Raw genomic sequence first — 23,745 nt, 5'->3', positions numbered from 1 at the left:
TTTGGTCTCACTGAGCTGAGGCCATTTAAACAAAGACTTGACGCGGAAGAGAGAAGAAAATGTTTGAGAAATGTTTCCAGAAAGAGCGATCCAGGCAGAGGAAACAGCAAGAAGAAAGCCCTGAGCAGAAGCACAGCTGTTATTCGGGAGCAGCGAGGGGGCCCCTCACGGCTGGAGCAAGAGGAGGATGGGGGGCCAGCACGGCTGGAGCAAGAGGAGGATGGGGGGCCAGCACGGCTGGAGCAAGAGGAGGATGGGGGGGGGAGTGATGCGGGGAGACCTGGGCCTTCTGGAACTTCACTGGGACCTTCACTGTACTCTTATTTAGATGAGAAGCTACTGCGAAGTTTTGAGCAGAGCAAGGACTTGATTGGCCGGATTTTGACAGAGCCCTTCTGCTATTATGTTGAGCGTGGGGCATCAGGGAGGGGGCAGGGAGCCCAGAGGAGGCGGCCACGAGAGTCCAGGTGGGAGGGGATGAGAGGAAAGCGGGGCGGGGAGGTGTGTGAGGAAGATATTCAGGGTATATTTTGAAGCTGGGACCAGTAGGTTTGGCTGATGGCTTGGAGGTGGGTTATAAGAGAGAGAGTCACCATCGAGAGTGACCACAAATGTTTTGACCTGAGAAACTGTGTCGTGGGTTCAGTAGTGCCCCCCCAAAGGCTGTGCCTGAGTTCCAACCCCTTGAACCAGTGAAGGTGACCTTATTTGGGAAAAGGGTCTTTGCAGAGGTAATTAAGTTAAGGATCTCAAGATGAGATGATCCTGGATTAAGGTGGACCCTCAATCCAATGACAGATGTCTTTGTAAGAAAAGGAGAGGACACAGAGGCACACAGAGGAGAAGGGCATGGGAAGATGGGGGCAGAGATGGAGTGATGCATCTACAAGTCTAGGAGCGCCAAGGATGGCCGGGCAGCCACCAGAAGTTAGAGGGGCAGGACGGGCTGGATGTGCCCTCAGAGCCTCCAGAAGGAACCAACCCTGTGGACACCTTGACGTCTGACTTCCGACCTCCAGAACTGGGGGAGAATAAATTTCCGTCGTTCTAGCCACCTAGGTTGTGGTACTTTGTTTTAGCAGCCACGGGACACTCATATCAATGGGAAAGGTGGATTTGCCACTGATTGAGATGGAGACTCCAGAAGGAGGTTTGTGTAAAAGCGGGTGGAGGGTGGGAACCCTAATAAATCCTGTGCAGGGAAGCCATGAGCATCAAATGGAGTGATGTACGTCAAGTGCCCAGCATGCCTGACCCTTGCTGTCACACTTGGAACCTTTTCCCCTGACCTCCTCCCTCTTCCGCTGTCTGAAACGGCCTCTGCCTTCCACTGTGCCCCGTCATCCCGTCTGATTTCCTTCCCAGCACTTAATACTCTCTGGAATAATCTTATTCTTTGCTTGCTTTCTGTCATCTATTTCCCTAACACCAAGGCTCATACTTGCCCTAAACTGAAATTTGCACGAGGTTGGGGGCTTTCTCTGTTTTTATGTCATTTTATCTTTCATTTCTTTGTTTTGCTCTTTATGTGTTGTTTTCTTTTATGACTCCCCAGGGGTCAGAGCAGCGCCTGGTCCACAGCTGGCCACTGGGAAGCAGTCCTTGAAGTCAGTTAGCTGGTGTTTGGTGACTGCATTCCCATCTGCATCTTAGACTGACAGGTGGGAACTGTTACTGTGGTGAAGACCCTCCCGGGCCACTTATTAAAATGCATAACATTGAGGTTCTAATTCACTAGGTCTGGGTTAGGACTTAGAAATCCACGTTTTTAGCAAGATCCCCACACGATTCTGATGCGAGTTTGTCAAAGTGTGAGCCCCTTTGTTGGGCTAAGCTCTTTGAACACATCCTCACACTGCAAAGGGCAGAGAGGCTCTGGAGTTGAACAGAGGTGGAATTCTGTCACTTACAAGCTGGCGATGACCTTGAACATGCCACTTAACCTTTGGGGGCTTAAAAAACAGCCTTTATTTATTCACTAATCTCATAAATCTGCAAGCTAGGCAGGGCTCAGCAGGGACAGCTTGTCTTTGCTTTACATGGTGTCAGCTAGGGTGGCTTGCAGGAAAGCTGGCGTCGGAAATCCCTGAAGTCTCACTGACTCACAGTCGGTGCTGATGCTGATGCTGATGCTGATGAAGATGCTGATGCTGATGCAGATGCTGATGCTGATGAAGATGCTGATGCAGATGCTGATGCTGATGAAGATGCTGATGCTGATGAAGATGCAGATGCAGATGCAGATGCTGATGCTGATGCTGATGAAGATGCAGATGCTGATGCTGATGCTGATGCAGATGCTGATGAAGATGCTGATGCTGATGCTGATGCAGATGCTGATGCAGATGCTGATGCTGATGCAGATGCTGATGAAGATGCAGATGCTGATGCTGATGCTGATGAAGATGCTGATGAAGATGCCGATGCTGATGCAGATGCTGATGCTGATGCAGATGCTGATGAAGATGCAGATGCTGATGCTGATGCTGATGAAGATGCTGATGAAGATGCCGATGCTGATGCAGATGCTGATGCTGATGAAGATGCTGATGCTGATGAAGATGCTGATGCTGATGCTGATGCTGATGCAGATGCTGATGCAGATGCTGATGCTGATGAAGATGCTGATGCAGATGCTGATGCTGGCTGTGGGTTCAAACAGCTGTGGCTCCCCAGGCAGCTCTCTCTATCTCTGGGTGATCTCTCTTCATGGTATGTCAAGTGTGGTGGCTTTAGGGTGGCTGGGTTTCTTACATGGCAGCTCAGGGCTTCAAAGGTACATCTCCCAAAAGAAAACTACAGAAGCTGCGTGGCCTCAGAAGTCACTCTGTGTCACTTCTGCCACATTCTATGGTTAGAGGCAGTCAAAAATCCATATAATTTTCACATCATGAACTATTATTCTTTTTTAAATTTTTTCCCCACCACTTAAAAATGTGAAAACCATTCTCAGCTCCTGTGTGGTACAAAAACAAGGCCAGATTTGGCCCTTGGGCAGTAGTTTGCAGACACCTGAACTAGATAACTAGCCTCAGGGCCCAGACCCTGGTTTGTTATGGAATTTGGGATTCAGTGAGAGAGAGTGAGGGCCAGGAGGCCATCCCAGGGACCATTGCCAAGCTGGAAATTATGGAGCTGTTCCCTTACCCAGCCTGACTACTCTTCACAAAGGCAACAGCCTCTGCTTCTGGGGGTGTGGCCTGTGGGTTCAGGAAGTTGAGAAATGTGGTCATTCCTCTGTGGCCTCATAAGTAAGCCATGGCCTTGGGGGTGGAGGGTGGGGAATGCCAGTTGGATTCAGAGGTCAGCTTGTTGGGAGGTTCATGAGCAGGCAAGAGCTGCCCCTTGGGAGATGCACACCTCTTCTTAGAGCAGGAGACACCATCTCCTCACCTCTCCATAGCTGTGTCCTCATCTGTAAAGGGCGGGGGGGGTGGGTCGGGGGGAGAATGTCTGCCTTGTAGATATGCTGGAGGATTATTAATTAATATATGTAAAGGGCTTTATTGAGCCCTTGGCATAAAGCGAGCATGCAAAAAATGGTAGTGGTTGCTATTTGGGGTAGGCAAAATAGTGTCGTTAAGAGCGTTGGCCTCACAGATAATCTTGAGTTGAACCTTGCTAGCTGTGTGACCTTGGCCAAGTTACTTAACCTCTCTGAGCCTTAGTTTCCTATGGAGTTAATAAAACCAGCCTCTCGGGACTAAACCAAATCATGCCTGGGCTGTGTTCATGGATTGGAAGGGAGTAAGCAATAAGTCACTATCAATGTGATGGTGATATTATTATTATTAGGCTGAGTAGAGACTGCCTACCTCATTGGGTGGTAGCTACTCACAGTGGATCATGATAGTATTCATTGTTGCAATTTGAAACACTCTTCCCCTCAAGCCCTGAGCTTGATGAGATAGAGACACAAAGGCAGTTAGGGACCAAAACCCCAGCCTTATTCTGGTAAAGCCAGCTGGAGGAAAGGCAGGTCCCCTTCCAGTGCAAGTTACTATCCGGAAGTTGGGGGTGCCCCTTTAATTCACAGGAGAAGGCCGAATTAATCATGCGACCACGCTAAACACAGGGGCGGATGGGAAATGTCGTCATTATTCTGGGCAGCCCAGTACACAGTGAAAACCTTCAGTTACTGTGGAAGCGAAGGGGAACGGATCCTGAGGTTCAGTCAATCACAGTCTGTTGAACGTAGGAGAAACAACAACAACAATTCACGATGGACGTTGGAAAACGGGCCTTGGGTGTGTGGCCACGGTCAGGCTTCTTTCTACTACTGCCCGTACTGAATTTCAGGGGTCCACCCAGACACAGGCAGAACTGGCCACTGCAGGCTTACCCACAGGGAGAGGGAGGAGGGGGCTGGGGGATGGAGAGTCCCAATAAATACTCAGCTATTTTTCTACCACCAGTTTGGGTGTCACTCCTATTCCCTTAGGAAGGAGAGTTCTGGAAACGTTTCTTCAGAAAGGGCACAGTTTCCTCTGCATGGGCTGAGGCAGGAGTGAAGAAGGGGCATAGGTCTGCCTGCATTTGTCTTTAGACCCTTGTATACCCTGACCTATCCCTCCCCTCAAAACCCCCAAGCAACCTTCCTCTGGGTGAGTAGTAGTGGAAGAAATTTCTGGAAAGACAGATCAGGGCCAGGCTTAAAGTTCCCTCCATTTCTGGATGAGTTTAGAGCCTGGTTCCCTTTGCAGTGTGGTGCTGTGGGAGTGTTGAAAGCCAGGGAGAGACAACATGGGACAGATGCTGCTGGAGAAGGACACCTGAGCGGAGGTGCACGTGGGGCAACCGGCCTGTCTGGCTGCCGGACCAGAGAGGTAAGGGTTTCCAGCTCCAGGTGATGGGGCGGGGTTAGAAAGGAGGCTGGCAGATTGCTCAGCTCCTCCTAATTCATACCACATGCTGCTGATGACCGTGGCTTCACTTCTGGAAAAAGCTCCCCTAGGGGTGGAGAAAATCTCCATGAAATCTGGCACCCCAGGCTTGCGGCTGGTGGATGGCGGAGGTGAGGCCAAGTGAAAAGAATCTGGGCAGGTGCTAGGAGGAAACTGGGGCCACCGGAGGGCATTTGGGAGATGCGAGCGAGTTCGGGCTCAGGGTCCACGTATCTGTGTGGCCTTGGAAGCACTGCGTGTGCCAAGTCATGGATCCCGAAAGGTGGACACGTGGCCCTGGTGGCACCAGGGACAGTCAGGTGTTGCATTAATGGACATGTTTAAGAAAATGGTTATGCACTTTCATGTTTGCCTTCTTTCTATGACAAATGGGACTAATTTATTATCAATAGTAATGATTTTAAGCTTCCTTTAAAGTACATTTATGTAAGCGAAAAAATTAATCAACTTAAATACACACACACATCTATTTATCTATCTGTCTATCTATCTATCTGTATAATAGTGGAGCGGGTACTCAGACGTGGCCCAAATCCCAAGGACCGGCTGGGATGGCTTGAATTTGGCAAGCACCAGTGTGGGTGGTGCTGAGTCCCCAGCACAGATCTCTGGGTACTTGGGGGAGTGCCCCAAATATTTTAAGTGGATTTATAATAAAAGAGGGAAACTGAGGCACTGGTCGAAGCGGTTTTGCCAGGACCCGTCATTCAACAGTCTCCCCACCAGGAGGCGCCAGAAAAAGGCCATCAGCAGGCCCCGACTGCCTTGGGAAGGGGCACCCTCTGTCTTTGGGGCCTGGCTGTCTGTCTCCCATCCCAGAGCCTTTGGACGCACCCCCTATTCCTCCGCTCTACCGCCCCGTGTAGAACATCTCCGTCCCATTCTTGAGTACCTTAGCAATTTGGGCTGGCGTGTTGCTCCTCCCTGGAGAGGCGCACTTGTGATTTAATCTCCAAGTACAGGACAAAATGCTTGGGTTTTGGTTGAAAAGTTCACAGCAGCGTCCAGCAGGTGTAAGAGGGGGTTTGCGTTTGGGATGTTTTTAACCCTCTATAATCATCCCAGAGCCTCACAGGCCAGTCCAGCAATGCAGTGGCCTTCCCCAGCTCCCCAGTACAACCACATAGTACAGGACGCCTCGAATCTGATTCCCTGCTCGGCCACTGATGGGCTGTGTGACCTTGAGTGAGTGACTGTGCATCTCTGAGCCTCCATTTCCTTGGGATAAAAGGGCAGCAAGAAAGCCAGCCTTCCAAGTGCGATGTGAGGCTGCAGTGACCCCCACGGAGCCCCTCCACTGACATCAGCCTTCCATACGGCCGGTCACCTCAACAGGTATCCTCCTACTCACCTTGGAGGATGAGGCCAGACTCTGATCTCCCCACCCACCCTGGAAGATGACGGAGGTTGGTACCACAGGAGAACAGCTCAGGCCCACTACTGCGACCACCCATCTAGGTAAGAAAAAGCGGGCAGGGTTCGAGGGATGTATGCGTACGGACGTGCATCATAGTAGTGTTTGTAATGACAAAAATTTAGAGGCCATCTAGATATCACTTCTTATAAGATTTACTAAATAAATCACAGCACTGCCATAAAGGGGAACACACTTTATGTTTACTGTACGCGTGTCTTTACTGAAACTGGTGGTTGATCACTCAGCTTTCACCCCCACTTCCTCTTTCTTCTTGCCAGCGCAACTTTGTTTAGGTATTGATCCCTTTCTGATGCATCCGTGAGACTCCGGGGAAGCTGACCCCACCCCTAGATCCAGCAGAAAGCTCTACTTAATTGAACCCAGGGGTCGGCAAACATATTCAATAAAGGACCAGATAGTAAATATTTAAGGCTTCGCAGGCCACACAGTGTCACAACTAATCAACTCTGATGTCGTGACAGGAAAGCAGCTGCAGATGACACATAAATAAGCTTGGCTGTGTTCCAATAAAACTTTACTCACAAAGCCAGTGGGCCACATGTGGCCCAGGGGCAGTAGCTGCCCACCCAGCCTAAGCCAATGGTAAACATCTAACCCCCATCGTGATTGGCTCAGAAACTCAATCTGACCCCCGTCAGTACCAAGCGTAGCCCTGGTGGGAGTTACCGGTCTGACCTTTCATGAAGAATGACCGGGAGGCCCTTTGTGGTCAGAGCAGGGCTCTCAGAGGAGGTGACAGTGGATCTGGGACCTGAAGGCTGAAGAGGCAGTCACATAGGAGCTGTGGACGGGATCCTAGGTGGAGGCAACAGCTGGTGCAAAAGCAAGAAGACTTTGTTCTCAGAAAGAGGCCCAGTGCCTGGGGCAGAGTGAGGGAGGGACAGAGCAGGGGGCGGAAGGCGGGCCAGTGCTGGGCCGGCTGGCCTGCAGGGGACATGTGCTGTGGTCTAGGCAGAAGGGAAGCCATTGGAGAATTCATCGGAGGGTTTCCATAAGTTATCCGGTGTCACAGGCCTCGAGAAACATCCAGAAAGTTACATGACCAGTGTTAATGGTCGTTATCTCTAGCAGATAATTGTCCATTCACATTTTGCTTGACTGTGCTTCTTAATTTGTCCACAATATACGTATGTTGAGAGTCAGAAAAACAAACGTGTTCTCAGCTTCATGGCTGTGCAGCTTGTGCTCTTGCACAAGGCCTCGTGCTCAGATAGGCCCTGCACTTGGCACGTTTGTCATCTTAAAATTCCTAATAAAGTTGTCCTTGAACTTGTATTTTTTACGTGAAGCCCGATGGGACAAGAAACGTGCGTGTACGTGCCCGGAGGAGACACGCGCCGCATACACAGCTCTGTTGCATTCCGTACATGTTCGCTGTTCCCGGTGACATCAGAATCCCCGGGTACCCACCACACGCGGCAGGTCAGTGAGACTCGAAGCAAGTCCAAGGCAAGTGTGTTACCTACATAACTGAGCCGTACTGGGGGCGCCGTCAGCCCGAAGAGAAAGGGCTTTCTGCCAGAACCAGAACTTGCTTTCAATGCAGAAAGGAGGCAAAGGCAGAAAGAAACACGAACGACCAAGCAACCCCTCCTTACGCATGTTCCTTCCTTGTATTAGTCAACCATTTACACTGAAAATGATGACTTGGAAGGAAAGGGGAAGACGGTATGAAACCTACAGTTTCTTCGCCTGTCAGTCCTTCCTTACGCACCAGTAAGCGGAAGGTGGAGAGTGTCTGTAGAATGTGCCAAGAAGTGAAAGACCCTCGCCCCTCAGTATCGGGGGTGCACTGGTTCCAGGACCTGCTGTGGATCCCAAAATCCACTGAAGGATTTTGGACGGATCCATCCAAAATGTGACTGTGACTGATGGATCCGTTCTATCAGCCCTTCTATCCTTGGTTCTGCATCCATGGATTCAACCAACCGGGGATCGTGTGGTTTTTTTTTTTGTTTGGGGGGTTTTTGTTTAATGAAAAAAGTCCTCCAATAAGTGGACCTGCGCAATTCAAGCCCATGTTGTTCAGGGGTCAACTGTAAAACAGTTGAGTTCATTTTGTGCGGCGTTTCCACTCCTCTGGTACACGTGCATATATGAGCTAGGAAATAGAAGTTGTGTAATTTTGGTGATTCTGCTTACAGGTTAAATGCTCTTCTATTTGTATTTAGTATTGGGATTGTGCCATATAAAAATAATGGCAAAAATGCATGCCATTCATGAATTTAGTATCATATGAGTTTAATATAATTGAATATAATAGTTTAAAATTGAAATGTTTCCCTGTACTTAGGACATTAAGTGGCGAATAAAAAACACTGTAATAAGTCGAGGGAGAGAGACCGCAGAAGAAAGGGAAAAAACTTCATATTTTAGTACCTTTAGCACCTGTAGCAGCACTTTTTTTCCTGCTGTCCGAACCAGGGCCCTGCGTTTTCACTTTGCACTGGATCCCACAGGTTGTTTAGTGAGTCCCGTGTACTCTGGAGAAAGAAACAAGAGGAGAAATGCTCAAGGGTGCCCAGCAGGGCTTGGCCGGTGAGGGGTTGGCTCTGAGCCCAGGCCTGGCCTCCCCCCACCAACATTTGCAGAGAGGAAGGAGCTGGGAGATTTGTTTGCACTCAATTCACTTAATCAAGTGGCCCGGCAGGCATCAGCAGTAACATAGACTTTATCACAATATTTTCTTTGGCTCCCCAAACTTCACCTTCACCCTGAAGGTGAAGTTTGGGGAGGGGGAGCGGCTGCTCTGAGCTCACTCTCCGGGGTCCTCCTGGAGACGTGCAAGCACAAAGAAAGCTCATTCTTCTGCTCTTAAAAACAATCAGGCCCTTTCCCTCTGTTATTTATTTTTTCATTTTAATTCCAATTTAGAAAGAGCTGGGGGCCATGACTCAGTCCTTCCTCGCGCCCCTTGGAGAGGCTGCAGACGGGAGCGCGGGGCCCAGCTAATCTCCGGGAGCGATATTTATGACCCTCTGGGAGGTGGAAGGCAGACACTGCAGTGTCAGAGCAGCCAGGAGCTGTGGCCCTGGGGGGGCCCAGCACCCTCCCCTAGGGACAGCCTCACCATTGCCAGCTCAGCTTCCCCGCAAGGCTCCTTGGCTTCTGGGGCTAGCAGGGCTGGGGAACCAGGGCAACAGGTGGCCAGGTGGCCTTTCCAGGGCCTGAGGGAGCGGTGGTGCCAACGGTACCCTCAAGCACCTTCCATGGTGCCCCTCCTGGCCCCCCAGGACCAGATGGGAGCAACCATACTCTGGAAGGAAGCCTTGTGCCTGGAGGGCCCTCAAGGATCAGGAGGAAAGGAATTGAGAGCAGGAAACACTGTCTGCTCCAGACGGTGGGATGATGTCACCCTCTAGGGGGTGGGGCTGTGACATTTACTCACTGGGCTATTCTGAAGCTTTCTCCAGGGTGGCCATCCAGCACACAGACAGAGTAGGGGAAGGAGCTTGGCTTTGCCTTCCCTAGGGGCAAGTTTGAATGCCGGCCCCCAGTCTCTGGAGCACCTCCTTCGTATGGCTGATACAAGGAGGGCACATAGAGGTACTCCATGCATGTTAGTTTTACTTATAATCAAGGTGCCCCAGAACCTAAAATGTCCCGATTTTTAAATGTCAGTGTGTCAGAAACTGCTGTTTGTCCCCCAAATTGATTTTCTCCTTTTTCCTGGATAATGGCACTTCTGGATTTTAGCTGGGCTCAGCTAAAATCCAGAAGATGGATAATGGCCATTCCGAATAAGCTACACCTTCAGCAGCTATATGGTCTAGAAATATAATGCTATTGTTACAAAGGGGAAAGAAAAGGGGTAAGCTGGTTGTGCTAATAGATTAAAAACTCTTTTTTAAAAAAATTTATTTTATTGAAGTATAGTTGATTTACAATGTTGTGTTAGTTTCTGCTGTATAGCAAAGTGATTCAGTTGCACATATATATTCTTTTTCATTACGGTTTATTACAGAATATTGAATACAGTTCCCTGTGCTATACAGTAGGACCTTGCTGTTCATCCATTCTGTATGGAATGGTTTGCATCTGCTAAGCCCAAACTCCCACTCCATCTCCCCTGCACCACCACCCCTACCTTGGCAACCACAAGTCTGTTCTCTGTCTGTGAGTCTGTTTCTGTTTTGTAGGTAAGTTCATTTGTGTCATATTTTAGATTCCACATACAAGTGATATCACATGGTATTTGTCTTTCTCTTTCGGACTTACTTCACTTAGTATAACAATCTCTAGGTCCATCCATGTTGCTGCAAATGGCATTATTTCAGTCTTTTTAATGGCTGAGTAGTCTTCCATTGTGTATATGTACCACATCTTTAGCCATTCATCTGTTGATGGACATTAAGGTTGCTTCCATGTCTTGGCTATGGTAAATAGTGCTGCAGTGAACATTGGGGTGCATATATCTTTTTGAAGTAAAGTTTTTGCCTTTTCCAGATATATGCCCAGGAGAAGGATTGCAGGATCATATGGTAACTCTATTTTTAGTTTTTTAAGGAACCTCCATAGTGGCTACACCAATTTACATTCCCACCATCAGTGTAGGAGGGTTCCTTTTTCTCCACACCCTCTCCAGCATTTATTATTTGTAGACTTTTTAATGATGGCTGTTCCGACCAGAGTGAGGTTATATCTCATTGTAGTTTTGATTTGCATTTCTCTAATAATTAGCGATGTTGAGCATTTTTTCATGTGCCTGTTTTCCATCCGTATGTCTTCTTGGAGAAATGTCTATTTAGGTCTTCTGCCCATTTTTTGATTGGGTTGTTTGTTTTTTGATATTGAGTTGTATGAGCTGTTCGTATATTTTAAAAATTAATGCCTTATCGGTCGCATCGTTTGCAAATATTTTCTCCCATTCTGTAAGTTGTCTTTTCGTTTTGTTTATGGTTTCCTTTGCTGTGCAAAAGCTTTTAAGTTTAATTAGGTCCCACTTGTTTGTTTTTGTTTTTATTCCCATTACTTTAGGAGATGGATCTGAAAAGATATTGCTGCAATTTATGTCAGAGTGTTCTGCCTATGTTTTCCTCTAGGAGTTTTATAGTATCGGTCTGACATCTAGGTCTTTAATCCACTTTGAGTTTATTTTTGTCTCTGGTGTTAGGGAGTGTTCTAACTGCATTCTCTTACCTGTAGCTGTGCAGTTTCCCAGCACCCCTTATTGAGGAGACTGTCTTTTCTCCACTGTATATTCCTGCCTCCTGTGTCACAGGTTAATTGACCATAGGTGTGTGGGTTTATTTCTGGGCAAGGTAGGGTCTCTTAAAGATGAGGGTACAAAGGTTTATGACGTTGAGTATGAACTAAGACATGCTTCGCCTGGGATCAGTGAGAACCTCTGGGTACCTGGGGCCAACAGGAGGCACAGAGACCTCTGACATGATGCATTCTCATCACCCACCTCCCATATCAGACACGATAGAGAGGGGGATACAGATAGAGAGGGAAGGGGGTCTGCCCCTGAGCGGACACCCAGGTAGCGGCAGCGCTGGGCCTTGAGAGAGGTGTCACTGCAGGTAAAGAAAAAGAAAAATGAAATATGCAAGGGACCCAAGGATTCCCTCACTCACGGGCTGGGTAACCCTCCAACTCCTTTGTAAGTAGCCTTGATGGGGAGATGCCCAAAGGGTCCCCAGGGTGTGTTGAAATGGGGTGGGGAGCCTCTCAGATTTCGCAGAGGGCCCCCCCACAGCTTCCTGAGCACGGCTGCTCTTGAGGGTCCCCTGGCCCCCGGCCCCCATCAGCACCCCTGACTCATGCCTCTGTCATCGCAGGAGAGCTGTTCTCCCAAACAGAGGGAAGAGGCTGCAGTGTGCTCATGGGCAGCTGCAAATGAGGGGTCTCTGAGCTGCCAAACGTCAGCAGAGCAAAGACTCTTTTTAACCAGAAGAGGGAGGCTTAGGAGGTTAGAAGGATGTCCTGACAAATCATTACTTCCCAGCTTGACCCACAGGTCATGGGTTTCACCCTGTACTGTTCTCTTCTGAACCTAAGTTTTTTGAAGATGGAGGCAGAAGCACAACACATAGGAACATATCCTGGCTACTTACTACTTACTAGCTACTTACTAGCTGTGTGACCTTAGATGATTTACATAACCTCTCTGAGCCTCAACTGCCTCATCTGTCAAATGGGGGAGATAGGAGTAGTTCCCTGGCAGGGCTGTGGAGATTAAATGAGTAGTGCACAAACCTCATTTGCTTATGAATTTGCATTATGAGTGTTGGATGAAACACTACAAATGGCTACTTTTATTTTCTTATGGACAGTGTCCTTAACTAGTGTGTTGGTTTCCTGTGGCCACTGTAACAAATTACCACAAACTTAATGGCTTAAAACAACGCAGATTAAGGATCTTACTGTTCTGCAGTTCAGAAATCCTGAAGTCGAGGCCAAGTTCCTTCTTGAGGGCAATGCTCCATTCCCTTGCCTGTCCAGCCTCCAGAAGCCTCCTGCCTTCTCGGCTTGTGGCTCTTCCCTCCATCTTCAAAGCGAGGAGCATCTTCAGATCTCTCTGTCATCACATCTCCCTCTCTGACTCCAACCCTCCTGTCTCCCTCTTATAAGGACCCTTGTGATTAATCCAGGATAATCTTCTCATCTCAAAATCGTTAACTTAATCGCATCTTTGAAGCCCCTTTTGCCATGGAAGGAAACATTCACGGGTTCTGGGGATTAGCACGTGGACACGTTTAGGGGGCCATTATTCTGCTTCCACAACCAGTGATAGTGATTTAAGGGAAAAAATGGGCCTGAGAAGCCATCTTTAAGGTGGCTGTTTGGATTGTCATTTTCTAAGATATGCAACAAAGGCTCAAATAACAAGGGTTAAAACAAGATTAATATCTTTTTTTCTCTCTCTCTCTCCTCCCCTCCTCTAGCTCTCTATCTCTCGTTTTCTCTCTTTCTATCAGGTTCTCATTCTCTCTGACCTGATGCTCTGCCATCCCTAGGGGTATTCCAGGCAACTCTCCACCACACCTGCAGACTAGCCAATGGGAAACGGGGGGAGGGGAGAGCACACACCCTCTTCCTTTTAGGGACAGACCCAGAAGTTGGAGCCTTGACTTTCACCACCATCCCATTGACTGGAACTTGGCCACACAGCTGCAAGGAGGGTTGGGAAATATGGTCGTTCTAGGTGGCCACGTGCCCAGTAAAAATGGGAGCCCTAGTACTAAAAAGGAAGGAGAATGTTAATGTTAGGAGACAAATAGCAATTCTGCCATAGGGCTGAGAGAGGAGAGAAAACGGAGATCCCTGTCACAGACGTGGGGCTGGAGGGGAGAATAAGCAGCTCCTCCCAGGTGGGAAGATACAGAAATACCCATCACACTCACAGTTAATAGCTTAGTCAGCTTCTAGTCTCATTCCTCTTTCCTAAGAGGAACCCTGCTTTGGTCAAGATCACAAAGCACTTGGCTAAAAAGTTTGATCTCCCAGTCTCCCTTGAGACCATGAATGTGAGCAGAAATCTGCTGGGGATATCGGGAACAGCCTTCAGCTTCCTGGTAGAAATACCCTCCCTTCTTGCTTCTCTGGGCTTCCTCTTCCTACCAGAAGCTCAGGAGTTTCTGCAGGTGCAGCAGCATCTGTCAAGCATGACAGAGGGGTATCCAGGGGGAGCCTGGGTCCTTGCTGATAACACTGAGCCCTACCACCTGTGGACTGCCTACTGCAGACTTCCTTCTAGCAGAGAAAAGCAAACGCCTTGTTTGTTTAATCCTCTTTGGCAATTTGGGGTCTCCCTGGCCTGACTGTTTGCTCTCTGCCCTTGTACATTATAGTGGGGCTCGCTGGTAGGTGTGCTCTGCCCACATATACACAGCCCATGGCTTATCCCACCATCCCAAGGAGAGGCCCCTTGGGGAAGGAAAGCATATATAGTTGCAGAAGAAACCCATGCTTCTTAGTCATTAACCAACTTGATCCTTTATTTGTAAATGCAAAACAACATTTAAGAGCTCTCAGGAGATATGGAGAAAACAAACATTACAGAAGGGAAAGATCAGGGCTTTCCTGGTGGCACAGTGGTTAAGAATCTACCTGCCAATGCAGGGGACATGGGTTCGAGCCCTGGTCTGGGAAGATCCCACATGCTGCGGAGCAACTAAGCCTGTGCACCACAACTACTGAGCCTGTGCTCTAGAGCCCACGAGCTACAACTACTGAGCCCATGTGCCACAACTACTGAAGTCCACACACCTAGAGCCCGTGCTCTGCCACAAGAGAAGCCACCGCAATGAGAAGAGTAGCCCCCGCTCACCACAACTAGAGAAGGCCCTCACGCAGCAATGAAGACCTAACACAGCCAAAAATAAATAAATAAATAAAACATTTTTTAAAAAAGGGAAGGATCAAAGTGGATAAATGGAATACTTCACTCTGGAATAAGCATAGAGAATCCAGGGAGAAGAAAAATCATTTTCATTCTACTTTGTATCTTCAGGAGGATTCAAGAGACAGTGCACTGATGAGAACAGGTTGTTGTGAAAATGGAATAGTCAGAGAAGAAGGAATCAGGCTTGAAAATGAGAAATAGGATTACATTTGAAAGTTTCAATGAGTGGGCTGAGAAATAAGACATGGCCAATGATAAAGTTAGTGATCTGGAGGACAGAATTGAAGAAATCTCCCAGAATGTAAAGAAACGAAGCTGGAAAATGTAAGAGAAAAGTTGGGTCAAAGAGGATAAATCCAGGAGTTCCAGATGCTATGAAATGGGAATTTCAAAAGAAGAGAGAGACTGGAAGGGAGGAAATAATAAAAGAAATGAGACGAACATTTCCCTGCACTCCAGGAAAGGCTTGAGTTCTCAGATTACATGCTTCACCTGGTTCCATTCACAATGCATACCTATAGACCTCAGGGGAAATTTTAAAACATTAAGAATAAAGAGGCGGGACTTTCCTGGTGGCACAGTGGTTAAGACTCCATGCTCCCAATGCAGGGGGCCCGGGGCCAATCCCTGGTCAGGGAACTAGATCCCACATGCATGCCGCAACTAAGAGTTTGCATGCCACAACTAAGGAGCTGGCAAGCTGCAACTAAGAAGGACATGTGCCACAACTAAGGAGCCTGCCTGCCGCAACTAAGACCTGGCACAACCAAATAAATAAATAAATTATATTTTTGTAATTATTTAAAAAAAATAAGGGCTTCCCTGGTGGCGCAGTGGTTAAGAATCGGCCTGCCAATGCAGGGGACACAGGTTCGAGCCCTGGTCCAGGAGGATCCCACATGCCACGGAGTAACTAAGCCCGTGCACCACAACTACTGAGCCTGCGCTCTAGAGCCCGCGAGCCACAACTACTGAAGCCCACGTGTCACAACTACTGAAGCCTGCATGCCTAGAGCCCGTGCTCCACAACAAGAGAAGCCACCGCAATGAGAAACCCGCACACCGCAAGGAAGAGTAGCCCCCGCTCACCGCAACTAGAGAAAGCCCGTGCGCAGCAACAAAGACCCAACGCAGCCAAAAATAAATAAATAAAATAAATAAAATTTTAAAAAAAAGAATAAAGAGGCTACCCTACAGGCTTTTGGAAATAATAATTTTTAAAGTGGTAAACTACCACAGATTGAAAATCAGATTAACACCAGATTTGTCATCTACTCGGATGCCAGAAGATGATGAGGATATGTCTTCCATGTTCTAAGGGTAAAAGAGTTTCAATCTAGGGTTCCTTATATAACTAAACAAAATAAAGATATTCTTAGACATCGAAGAATTTAAAAATTCACAGTTCATGTACTCTATTTGAAAACATTGCCCAAGGATTTATGTCAACCTCCTGAAAAAGAATCTAAGAAAGAGGATGGCATATACATTATTTAAAAGTGGCAGTTGACAACTGTACAGAAGAGGCAAAGAATACTAGAAAGAAACTAAAATATATGTGTCATACCTGACACTTGAAAGATTCTCCTTTGAGTGGTAAAGTTTCAGTGACTCGGAATCATATTTCCTTCTGCATGGGTTCATTCACACTTAATGAATATTGTTTACTTGGTGATGTTGTCAGTGCTGTTTATTAGTTTTCAGTGTTTAGAGTCAGCCTATTGACAATTCAAAGAAGATTTAGTTCTAAATTCTAGAGCAGAATTATGAGAAATAGTAGTAACACATTGAGACATTATATAGCAGGCACTGTTCTAAGCACTTAGTGTGAATTAACACTTTTAATCTGCATGACGACTTTATGAAGCAGAAACTATCATTATCCCCCTTTTTACTGAAAAGGAAACTGGAACACAGAGAGGTTAAGTAACTTGCTCAAAGTTACACAGCAAAAAGTGGCAGAGGTGGGATTTAAATTCAGACATACTGACCTCAGGGTCCACGAAGTAAAAATAATATAACTAACGTACATAAGAGGGAAGGGGTAACAACAGACAGAAGTCAGAGTAACTACACTATTTTCCTTATCTTTCAATGGAAGGAATTGTTCAATACAGTCTAAGGTTGATAAATCAAGAAGTAGAAGTAGACATACTGTTAAAGGTAAACTCTACCATCAGAAAAACTAGAAAACCCAAGCCAAGAACTGACACCCCTGGGGAAGTACTCAAGTACTCTGGTGGAAGAAGATTTTTTGTGTTATGCTTTACTTTTTTTCCCCCTCACGTATTTATATCCTGAGATACTACATTTGTCTTCATTTTTGCAGCTAATACTTTATTATTGAAAAAAATATTTTATCATGTGCATGTGTTATTGCTATCGTTTTAGAAACGAGTTCAATTTTCCAAAAAAATTCATTTTCTAAATGCGGTGAGTCATCTTGACAACTCTGAGCAGAAGTTGCCCATTTTGGAATAACAGGGTGGAGGGTCTGGAACCCACCTCTAGCCGCCGGCTCAGCCCATCCCCTCAGTTCTGTCCAGTTAAATCTCCCTCCCACTCCTGGGAAAAGTTTGTCTGGCAAAGTCTTCCAAGCTCAGAACCTTGGCAGACACAACATTCCAAAAGGGAGACCAAGAATCCTGGGAAATGGCTGTGTTCGCCCTTCCCCCGGAGGGCGAGTGTGTTGGTTGATGGGCTCTGGGAAAATCTAGAAGAGGAACTGCTGACACTGCAACTCAAATCATCATCGGGGGCATTTAGCACATTTGTGAAACCCTGCTTAGGTCTGGCAGCGTCCTCCAGCTCCCTGGAAGATATTGTGGGGTGGCAGCCCCTGCAATGTTGGGGTCTCTTCACGCTCACCCCTTGACTGCTCCCTGGGTCTGCAGTCCCTTGGCCTCCTGGCTCCTCCACCCATCAGTGTCAGGCCCCCAGAGCCCCCTCCAGAGTCGCTGCCCTGGCTGCAGGCCCCTCCAAGGGCTCCAGACTCTGCCCCAAGCAACTACATCCCTGTGGTTCTCGCCGTGAGTCATGGCGGGTCTGCTGTGCCGCCTTCCTATCTGGGGAACCGGAGATCGCCTTTAATTCCCTCCAGCTGGGCTCTGCAGGACTGAGGTAATCTGTTCTGGCGCAAGAGGAAAGCAGAGGGTTTGTTGTGTCTTTGTTTCATTCAAATGGTTTGGATGATGACTCACTCCATTTCTTCTTTCTTTCTTTTTAAACCAGGGCACCGTCTAGAAGTCGTTTTTGATTAGAAGTTGACCTCAGAAGTACGCTCACATCATTTTGAAAGCATCTGACAGCACCACAGAAACTGACTCAGAATGAGAAAGGACGCAGTGGACGAAGGCCAGGACCAGGGCCTTCCCACACGGCTCTCGGGGGTATCACTGGCCTGAGTCAAAGTTGGGATGCCGTCCCCTGTCAGACCCCCCGGATACCTGCATGGACATAGGGCCAGCTCGGAGTGATAGTGGTGACTGTCATCATCGTGGTCGTCATCATGTGACACTGGCTGATATTGCTGAGTCCTTATTACGTACGTACGGCCCATGCTGTTCTAAGGGAGTTACCCATTCTCGCAGCATCCTGTCAGGCAGGTACCACTTGGGTTTGCGGCCTGAGTGACATTGTCAGGTACTGCTCAGGAGCTGAGAGGTCAGGGTGGGTAGACCAGGGGTCTCTTTAGGAACACGAAGCCCCGAGGCAAAGCCTGCTTGGCCCTGAGGGAGAAGCTATGAACCAGCTAGGTGGGAGCGGGTGGCCAGAGGTGGTGAGCAGGGCGTGAGAGGGGTCCAAGGTCAGTGTTGACAGGAAGGGGAAGCAGGAGGTTGGCTGCACCCAGGTGGAGGGCAGCAGAAAGCTGTGGCTGACCAAGGACATGGCTCTCATTAACTGCCACGCCTCCCCTCTGTGCCAGCCGGTAGGCGGAGACAGGTGGGCATGAAGCATTCACTTCCCCAAGTCCACAGGCTGTTGGAAGAGACAGGCTAGGAGAAACGGAGTGGGAGAAATCACCTCCAACCAGGGTGTTCTGGAAAGCTCCCAGCGGGAGGCGGCTTTGGCGTTGAGCAGGGTGGGAGGGGAGGACCAGCGCAGGAGGGAAGCGGGCACCTTGTGTGTTCAGGTGAGTTGAGCACCTGCGAGGAAGAGGTCGCTCCATGTGGCACGGGTGTGAGCTGAGGGAAAAGGGAATTCTAGGAAATCCAAAAGGTGGGTGAGAAAATACTGTGAAGGTCTGATCATAGTAACAATGATGACTGATACTGCAATAGAGGCCTGGCGTCTGGCATCCCTGCCGGGGGGAGAGGCAAGTGCCCCAAAGGCCTGGAGGGCTGAACTGGCCACTCCTGTGAGAGCAGCTCCTTTGATGGGCCCCTAGTGCCTGCATCTTGTGAGCCCTTCTGTGGGGTGTTTGAATATTGATGAACCATCCATGGGTGGCCAATGTGTTAGTTTCCCGGGGCTGCTGTAGCAAATTGCCAAAAACCAAGTGGCCTAAAACAACCAAAATTTGTTCTCTTACAGACCTGAAGGCCAGAAGTCCAAAATCAAGGTGTCAGAAGGGCCACACTCCCTCCAAATGTTCTAGCTAGGGAGGAATCCTTCACTGCTTTTTCCGGTTTCTGGTGGCTCCGGGTGTTCCTTGGCTTGTAGCCTGAGAACCCCAACCTCTGCCCCCATCTTTACGTGGCCTTTTCCTCCTCTTATAAGGACACTTGTCATTGGACTTAGCACCCCCCCCCCCACGATAATCCAGGATGATCTAGAGATCATTAACAATGCCAAGGACCCTTTTCCCAAATAAGGTAACATTCACAGGTTCCTGGTGGATATTTGGGTGGGGGACACCATTCAACCTACTACAGCCAATAAGGCCTATTTCCCCCCATTAAGTGGGAGCTTCCTGAGGATGGAAACTGTGCTCGCTCCTTCCTTCCTTCCTTCCCTCCTTCCTTCCTTCCTTCCTTCCTTCTTCCTTCCTTCCTTCCTTCCTTCCTTCCTTCCTTCCTTCCTTCCTTCCTTCCTCCCTCCCTCCCTCCCTCCCTCCCTCCTTCCCTCTCTCCCTTCCCTCCTTCCCCAAATATTGAGGGAACATCTGCCGTGTTCCAGGCTCGGTGCTGGGTCCTGGGGAGACTGAAGCAATGGAAACAGATCCAATTCCTGCCCTCTGGGAGCTGACTTTGCAGTGGAGGGAGGTAGACCCAACAGAAGCAGTTACACCATTGCTCACGGCAGGTAGAACTACAAAAGAAAGCAGGGGCGGCCAAGACCAGCAGGGTTGGGGGTGGGTCAGGGTGGACCAGCTCCAACCAGGGAGGTCAGGGAAGGCTTTGCGGAAGATGTGACACATAAGCTGGACCCTGGATGCTGAGAAGGACCAGGTTGGAACCTCCCTCTCACTTCCTGGCTGTGTGATCTTGGCCAGTTGCTTTACCCCTCTCTGCCTCAGTTTCCTCGTGTATAAAGTGGTGACGGCAAAAACACAGTCTCCTGGAACCATCCTGAGGGCTGGGTGAGTAAACCCATGGGGAGCCTTCACAGCTGCAGAGGTCCTAGTAATTGCTTCATAAGCCATAGCTAATCCTTCTAAAAGAATACTTAAATGTTAACATTATTGGCACACAGGCAGAGCCATGCACCAAAAAATTTTGTTAGTAATTGAGGAATATTTATTTTAAAAACCAAACAAACAAAAAAGGACCTAAAATTAGTCATCATGCGAAACTCTGAAACGTCTTGGAGTTCCTTACTCTTATTTTACAGCTTGACTTGGGGCTTGTTCGAATCAGGTTGGGGGCCTGGGACACCTATTCTCTTTAGGGTTTGGGGCTTGAAAATCCTCATAAAGGCCTGGCAGAGGTACCAGGGGATGTTGGCCACTATTTTGGGCAGAGCAAGCTGAGTCCTTGGAACTTTGGGACCGGCCAGCGGAGCCAGGGGTCTCCTACGTCGTGTTGACTTGGCAGATGGATGGAGGTCAGGCTAAAGGTGGTCCTGGGGTGAGAAGGGGCAGAGAGGCCGGGGCACTTGCAGGAGGCCCATGGAGAGCCCCGGGCCCGCAGGCATCTCCTCCCACCTGGGCCTCCGGGATCCGTCCCTCTAGGGGGCAGTAGGGCTCCACCGAGAGCCCCTGTCTCGTCTTGCAGAGGCCGGGAGACGCTCCTCGCCTTAGAATGTGCCTCGGTGTCAGCATCAAGGGAGATTTCTTTTTTTTTTTTAATTTTTATTGGCGTATAGCTGCTTTACAGTGTTGTGTTAGTTTCTGCTGTGCAGCAAAGTGCATCAGCTCTACGTATATCCCCCTCTTTTTCAGATTTCCTTCCCATTTAGGTCACCACAGAGCACATCAAGGGAAATTTCTGCACAGACTTTGCCCTGGCTGGGCCCAGAGGATATATCTTTTCACATTCAGATGTCTGGGGGGGAAATGCTCATTAGGAAGGAAAGCATTTAATGTCACGGTAACACGTGAATGTTTCTAAAAGTGGAAGCTGACAGCTGTACCCACTTAGGGGGCACTTTGGGGTTCCAGCTGCCAGGAGTTCACCCCCCTCCAGCCTGACGGGGGAAGGAAGTTGGATTTCTAAGGCTCATGATATTCACAGGGAGAAGACGTGCGTTTCCGCACTAGTGTTCATGGCCAGGTTCAGGTTTTTAGACCCTCAAAACAGATCTCCTTGACCGGTTCTCCCCCACCCATCGTAGGGGGCATCTGCTCCTCCTCCTCTCTTGCTGGGGGAACCAGGACGGCCCCTGGCTGTGTTTCCATGTAGCACTGTGACCCCAAAGACCTGAGACTTATGGGCGGCACCCCCCCGGGGTGTGGCCTTGTGGTCCACTCTGGGGGCAGGGGCAGGGGTACATCTGCATGGGGCGCACACAGTCCTGGGTTCAGATCCTAAATCTGCCGCTTCACGCTGTGTGGTCATCAGCAGGGGTCCTCATGGAGCCGCCCACCTCGCCTGAAAAACAAGGAGAGACCTGCCCTGCAGGGTGACTGTTATTTCTAGACGAGATTCCAGTGACACGAGTCCTGGAACGGGCTTAGTGGGGTGCCAGGCACACGCTGACACTCACCGTCACACCACCAGCCCCCCTTCCAGCTCCCACCCCGCTGCCTACTCCAGCCCCCCTTCCCTGACCTCTACCACTTCCCACTTCCCTGGCACTCCATCCCTCCTGTGTCCACTGTTCACAGTCTGTCTCCAGCTGGAATATGAGCTCTCCCCTGCCTTATGCAGGACACATATTCAACATCAATAAATATTGTTGAGGGACTTCCCTGGTGGTCCGGTGGTTGAGATGCCGCGCTTCCAGTGCAGGGGCCGTGGGTTTGAACCCTGCTCGGGGAACTAAGATCCCACGTGCCGTGAGGCCAAAACCAAACCAAAACGAAAACAACAACGTCAACAAAGAAACATACATACATACGCACATACATACATGCGTACATAAATATCGTTGAGTGCACGCGTGAGGGAATGGGAGCTCTAACCCAGTTATCTGGGCCTCAGCTTCCCCGGCTGTGCAGTGAGGGTGATGCTGCTAGAAGTCTCTAGGTGGCTTTGGATGCATCAAGCCCTTGTGTGAGCACCTGGCCCAGGCACTCAGCAGATGCAAGTTCACGTCCCCGGTTGTCGGCTTTGTAACACAGTCAGGAGAACGGCCCCTCCTCCAGCCCTCGAGGACAGCCACACAGACTCGGCCAGCGGGGCCTGAGCGGGGTCTCTGCACGTTGGATCCTTCCACACACCAGGCAGGGAGGCCCAGGTCAGGGAGGAAGACCCTGAGGCTCAGGAACGGGGGGTCACTGGTCTGTGTAAGCGATGCGCGGGGCCTAGGGCGTGTCCGCTGTTCTGCGTGAAGCAGCTGGGGGCTCTCACTGTGGGGGGGGGGCAGAGCTGGTCCATGGTGGGTGACAGACCCTCACCCACGGTGACCAAGAGCAAGGGCACACGGGTGGATGTGGGCATGAGTCCCAGATTGACTGCTTTTCGCTGGGTGGCCTCGGCAGGTGACTTCACACCTCTGAGCCTCGGTTTCCTGTCCGGTGGGGTGACGGGAGCCCGCCGCGCTGAGAGCTGTGGTGAGACCATAAGCAGCACAGGAATGAGAGTCGTTACTGTGCTGAATTCAGGGTCGAGCAAAGGAGTTGAGGGAAGCAGAGTAACGGCCCCTCAAAGACATCCACGCCCTGATCCCTGGAACCTGGGAATGGATGCTACCTTGAGAGGGGGATTAAGGTTGCAGATGGAATTAATCTTGCTAATTGGCTGACCTTACGATCAGGAGACTAGCCTGGGGGATCCAGGTGGGTCCAGTGGAACCACAAGAGCCCTTAAAAGTGGAAGAGGGAGGCAGCGAGAGAGGCTGGACCTGCCGCTGCTGGCGCTGAAGACGGAGGAAGGGGGCCGTGAGCCGCGGAATGTGAGTGGCCACCAGAAGCTGGAAAAGGCAGAAGAACCCTGGAGTTTCCAGAAGGAATGCAGCCCTGCCAACACATTGATTGTAGCCCAGACACTTCTGAGCTCCCAAACTGTAAGGTGATAACTCTCTGTTGTCTTAAGGCATAAGTTTGTGGCAGTTTGTTCGTGCAGTGATAGAAAACTCACAGGAGGGCTGCGTTATGGCAGCCTCGACCCGGGCCTCCCTCTCAGGAGCAGAACATGGTAGAATGAAGATCAGTCTCAGACCTGCTGACAGGGGGTTAAATCTAGTAGAACCCTGGCCCTTTGTAAATGAGAAGAGACCGTCAAGATCATCTAGGTCCGGGCTTCCCTGGTGGCGCAGTGGTTGAGAGTCTGCCTGCCAATGCAGGGGACGCGGGTTCGAGCCCTGGTCTGGGAAGATCCCACATGCCGCGGAGCAACTCGGCCCGTGAGCCACAATTACTGAGCCTGCGCGTCTGGAGCCTGTGCTCGGCAACAAGAGGCCGCGATAGTGAGAGGCCCGCGCACCGCGATGAAGAGTGGACCCCGCACCGCTATGAAGAGTGGCCCCCGCTTGCCACAACTAGAGAAAGCCCTCGCACAGAAATGAAGAAG

General features: G+C 49.5%; 1 protein-coding gene across 1 annotated transcript in view; it reads left to right on the top strand.

The window, feature by feature from the left end:
• The first annotated feature begins 249 nt into the window (after window positions 1-249).
• The window catches only part of LOC309614405 (uncharacterized protein), an 86,418-nt gene continuing 62,922 nt past the window's right edge, over window positions 250-23,745 (top strand). Inside the window, exons 1-3 of the mRNA XM_082362731.1 lie at window positions 250-2,712; window positions 4,704-4,826; window positions 17,924-23,467. Coding sequence (XP_082218857.1) covers window positions 2,118-2,712; window positions 4,704-4,826; window positions 17,924-17,952 — 747 coding nt within the window. The 5' untranslated portion in view covers window positions 250-2,117 and the 3' untranslated portion in view covers window positions 17,953-23,467. The remainder of the gene's footprint in view (window positions 2,713-4,703; window positions 4,827-17,923; window positions 23,468-23,745) is intronic.

This window comes from Balaenoptera borealis (assembly GCF_965194805.1).
Source record: "Balaenoptera borealis genome assembly, chromosome: 16".
In the NCBI taxonomy this organism is placed as follows: domain Eukaryota; kingdom Metazoa; phylum Chordata; class Mammalia; order Artiodactyla; family Balaenopteridae; genus Balaenoptera; species Balaenoptera borealis.
The sequence above is the reverse complement of the archived record's forward strand: the minus strand, read 5'-3'. Positions and strand labels throughout refer to the sequence as shown.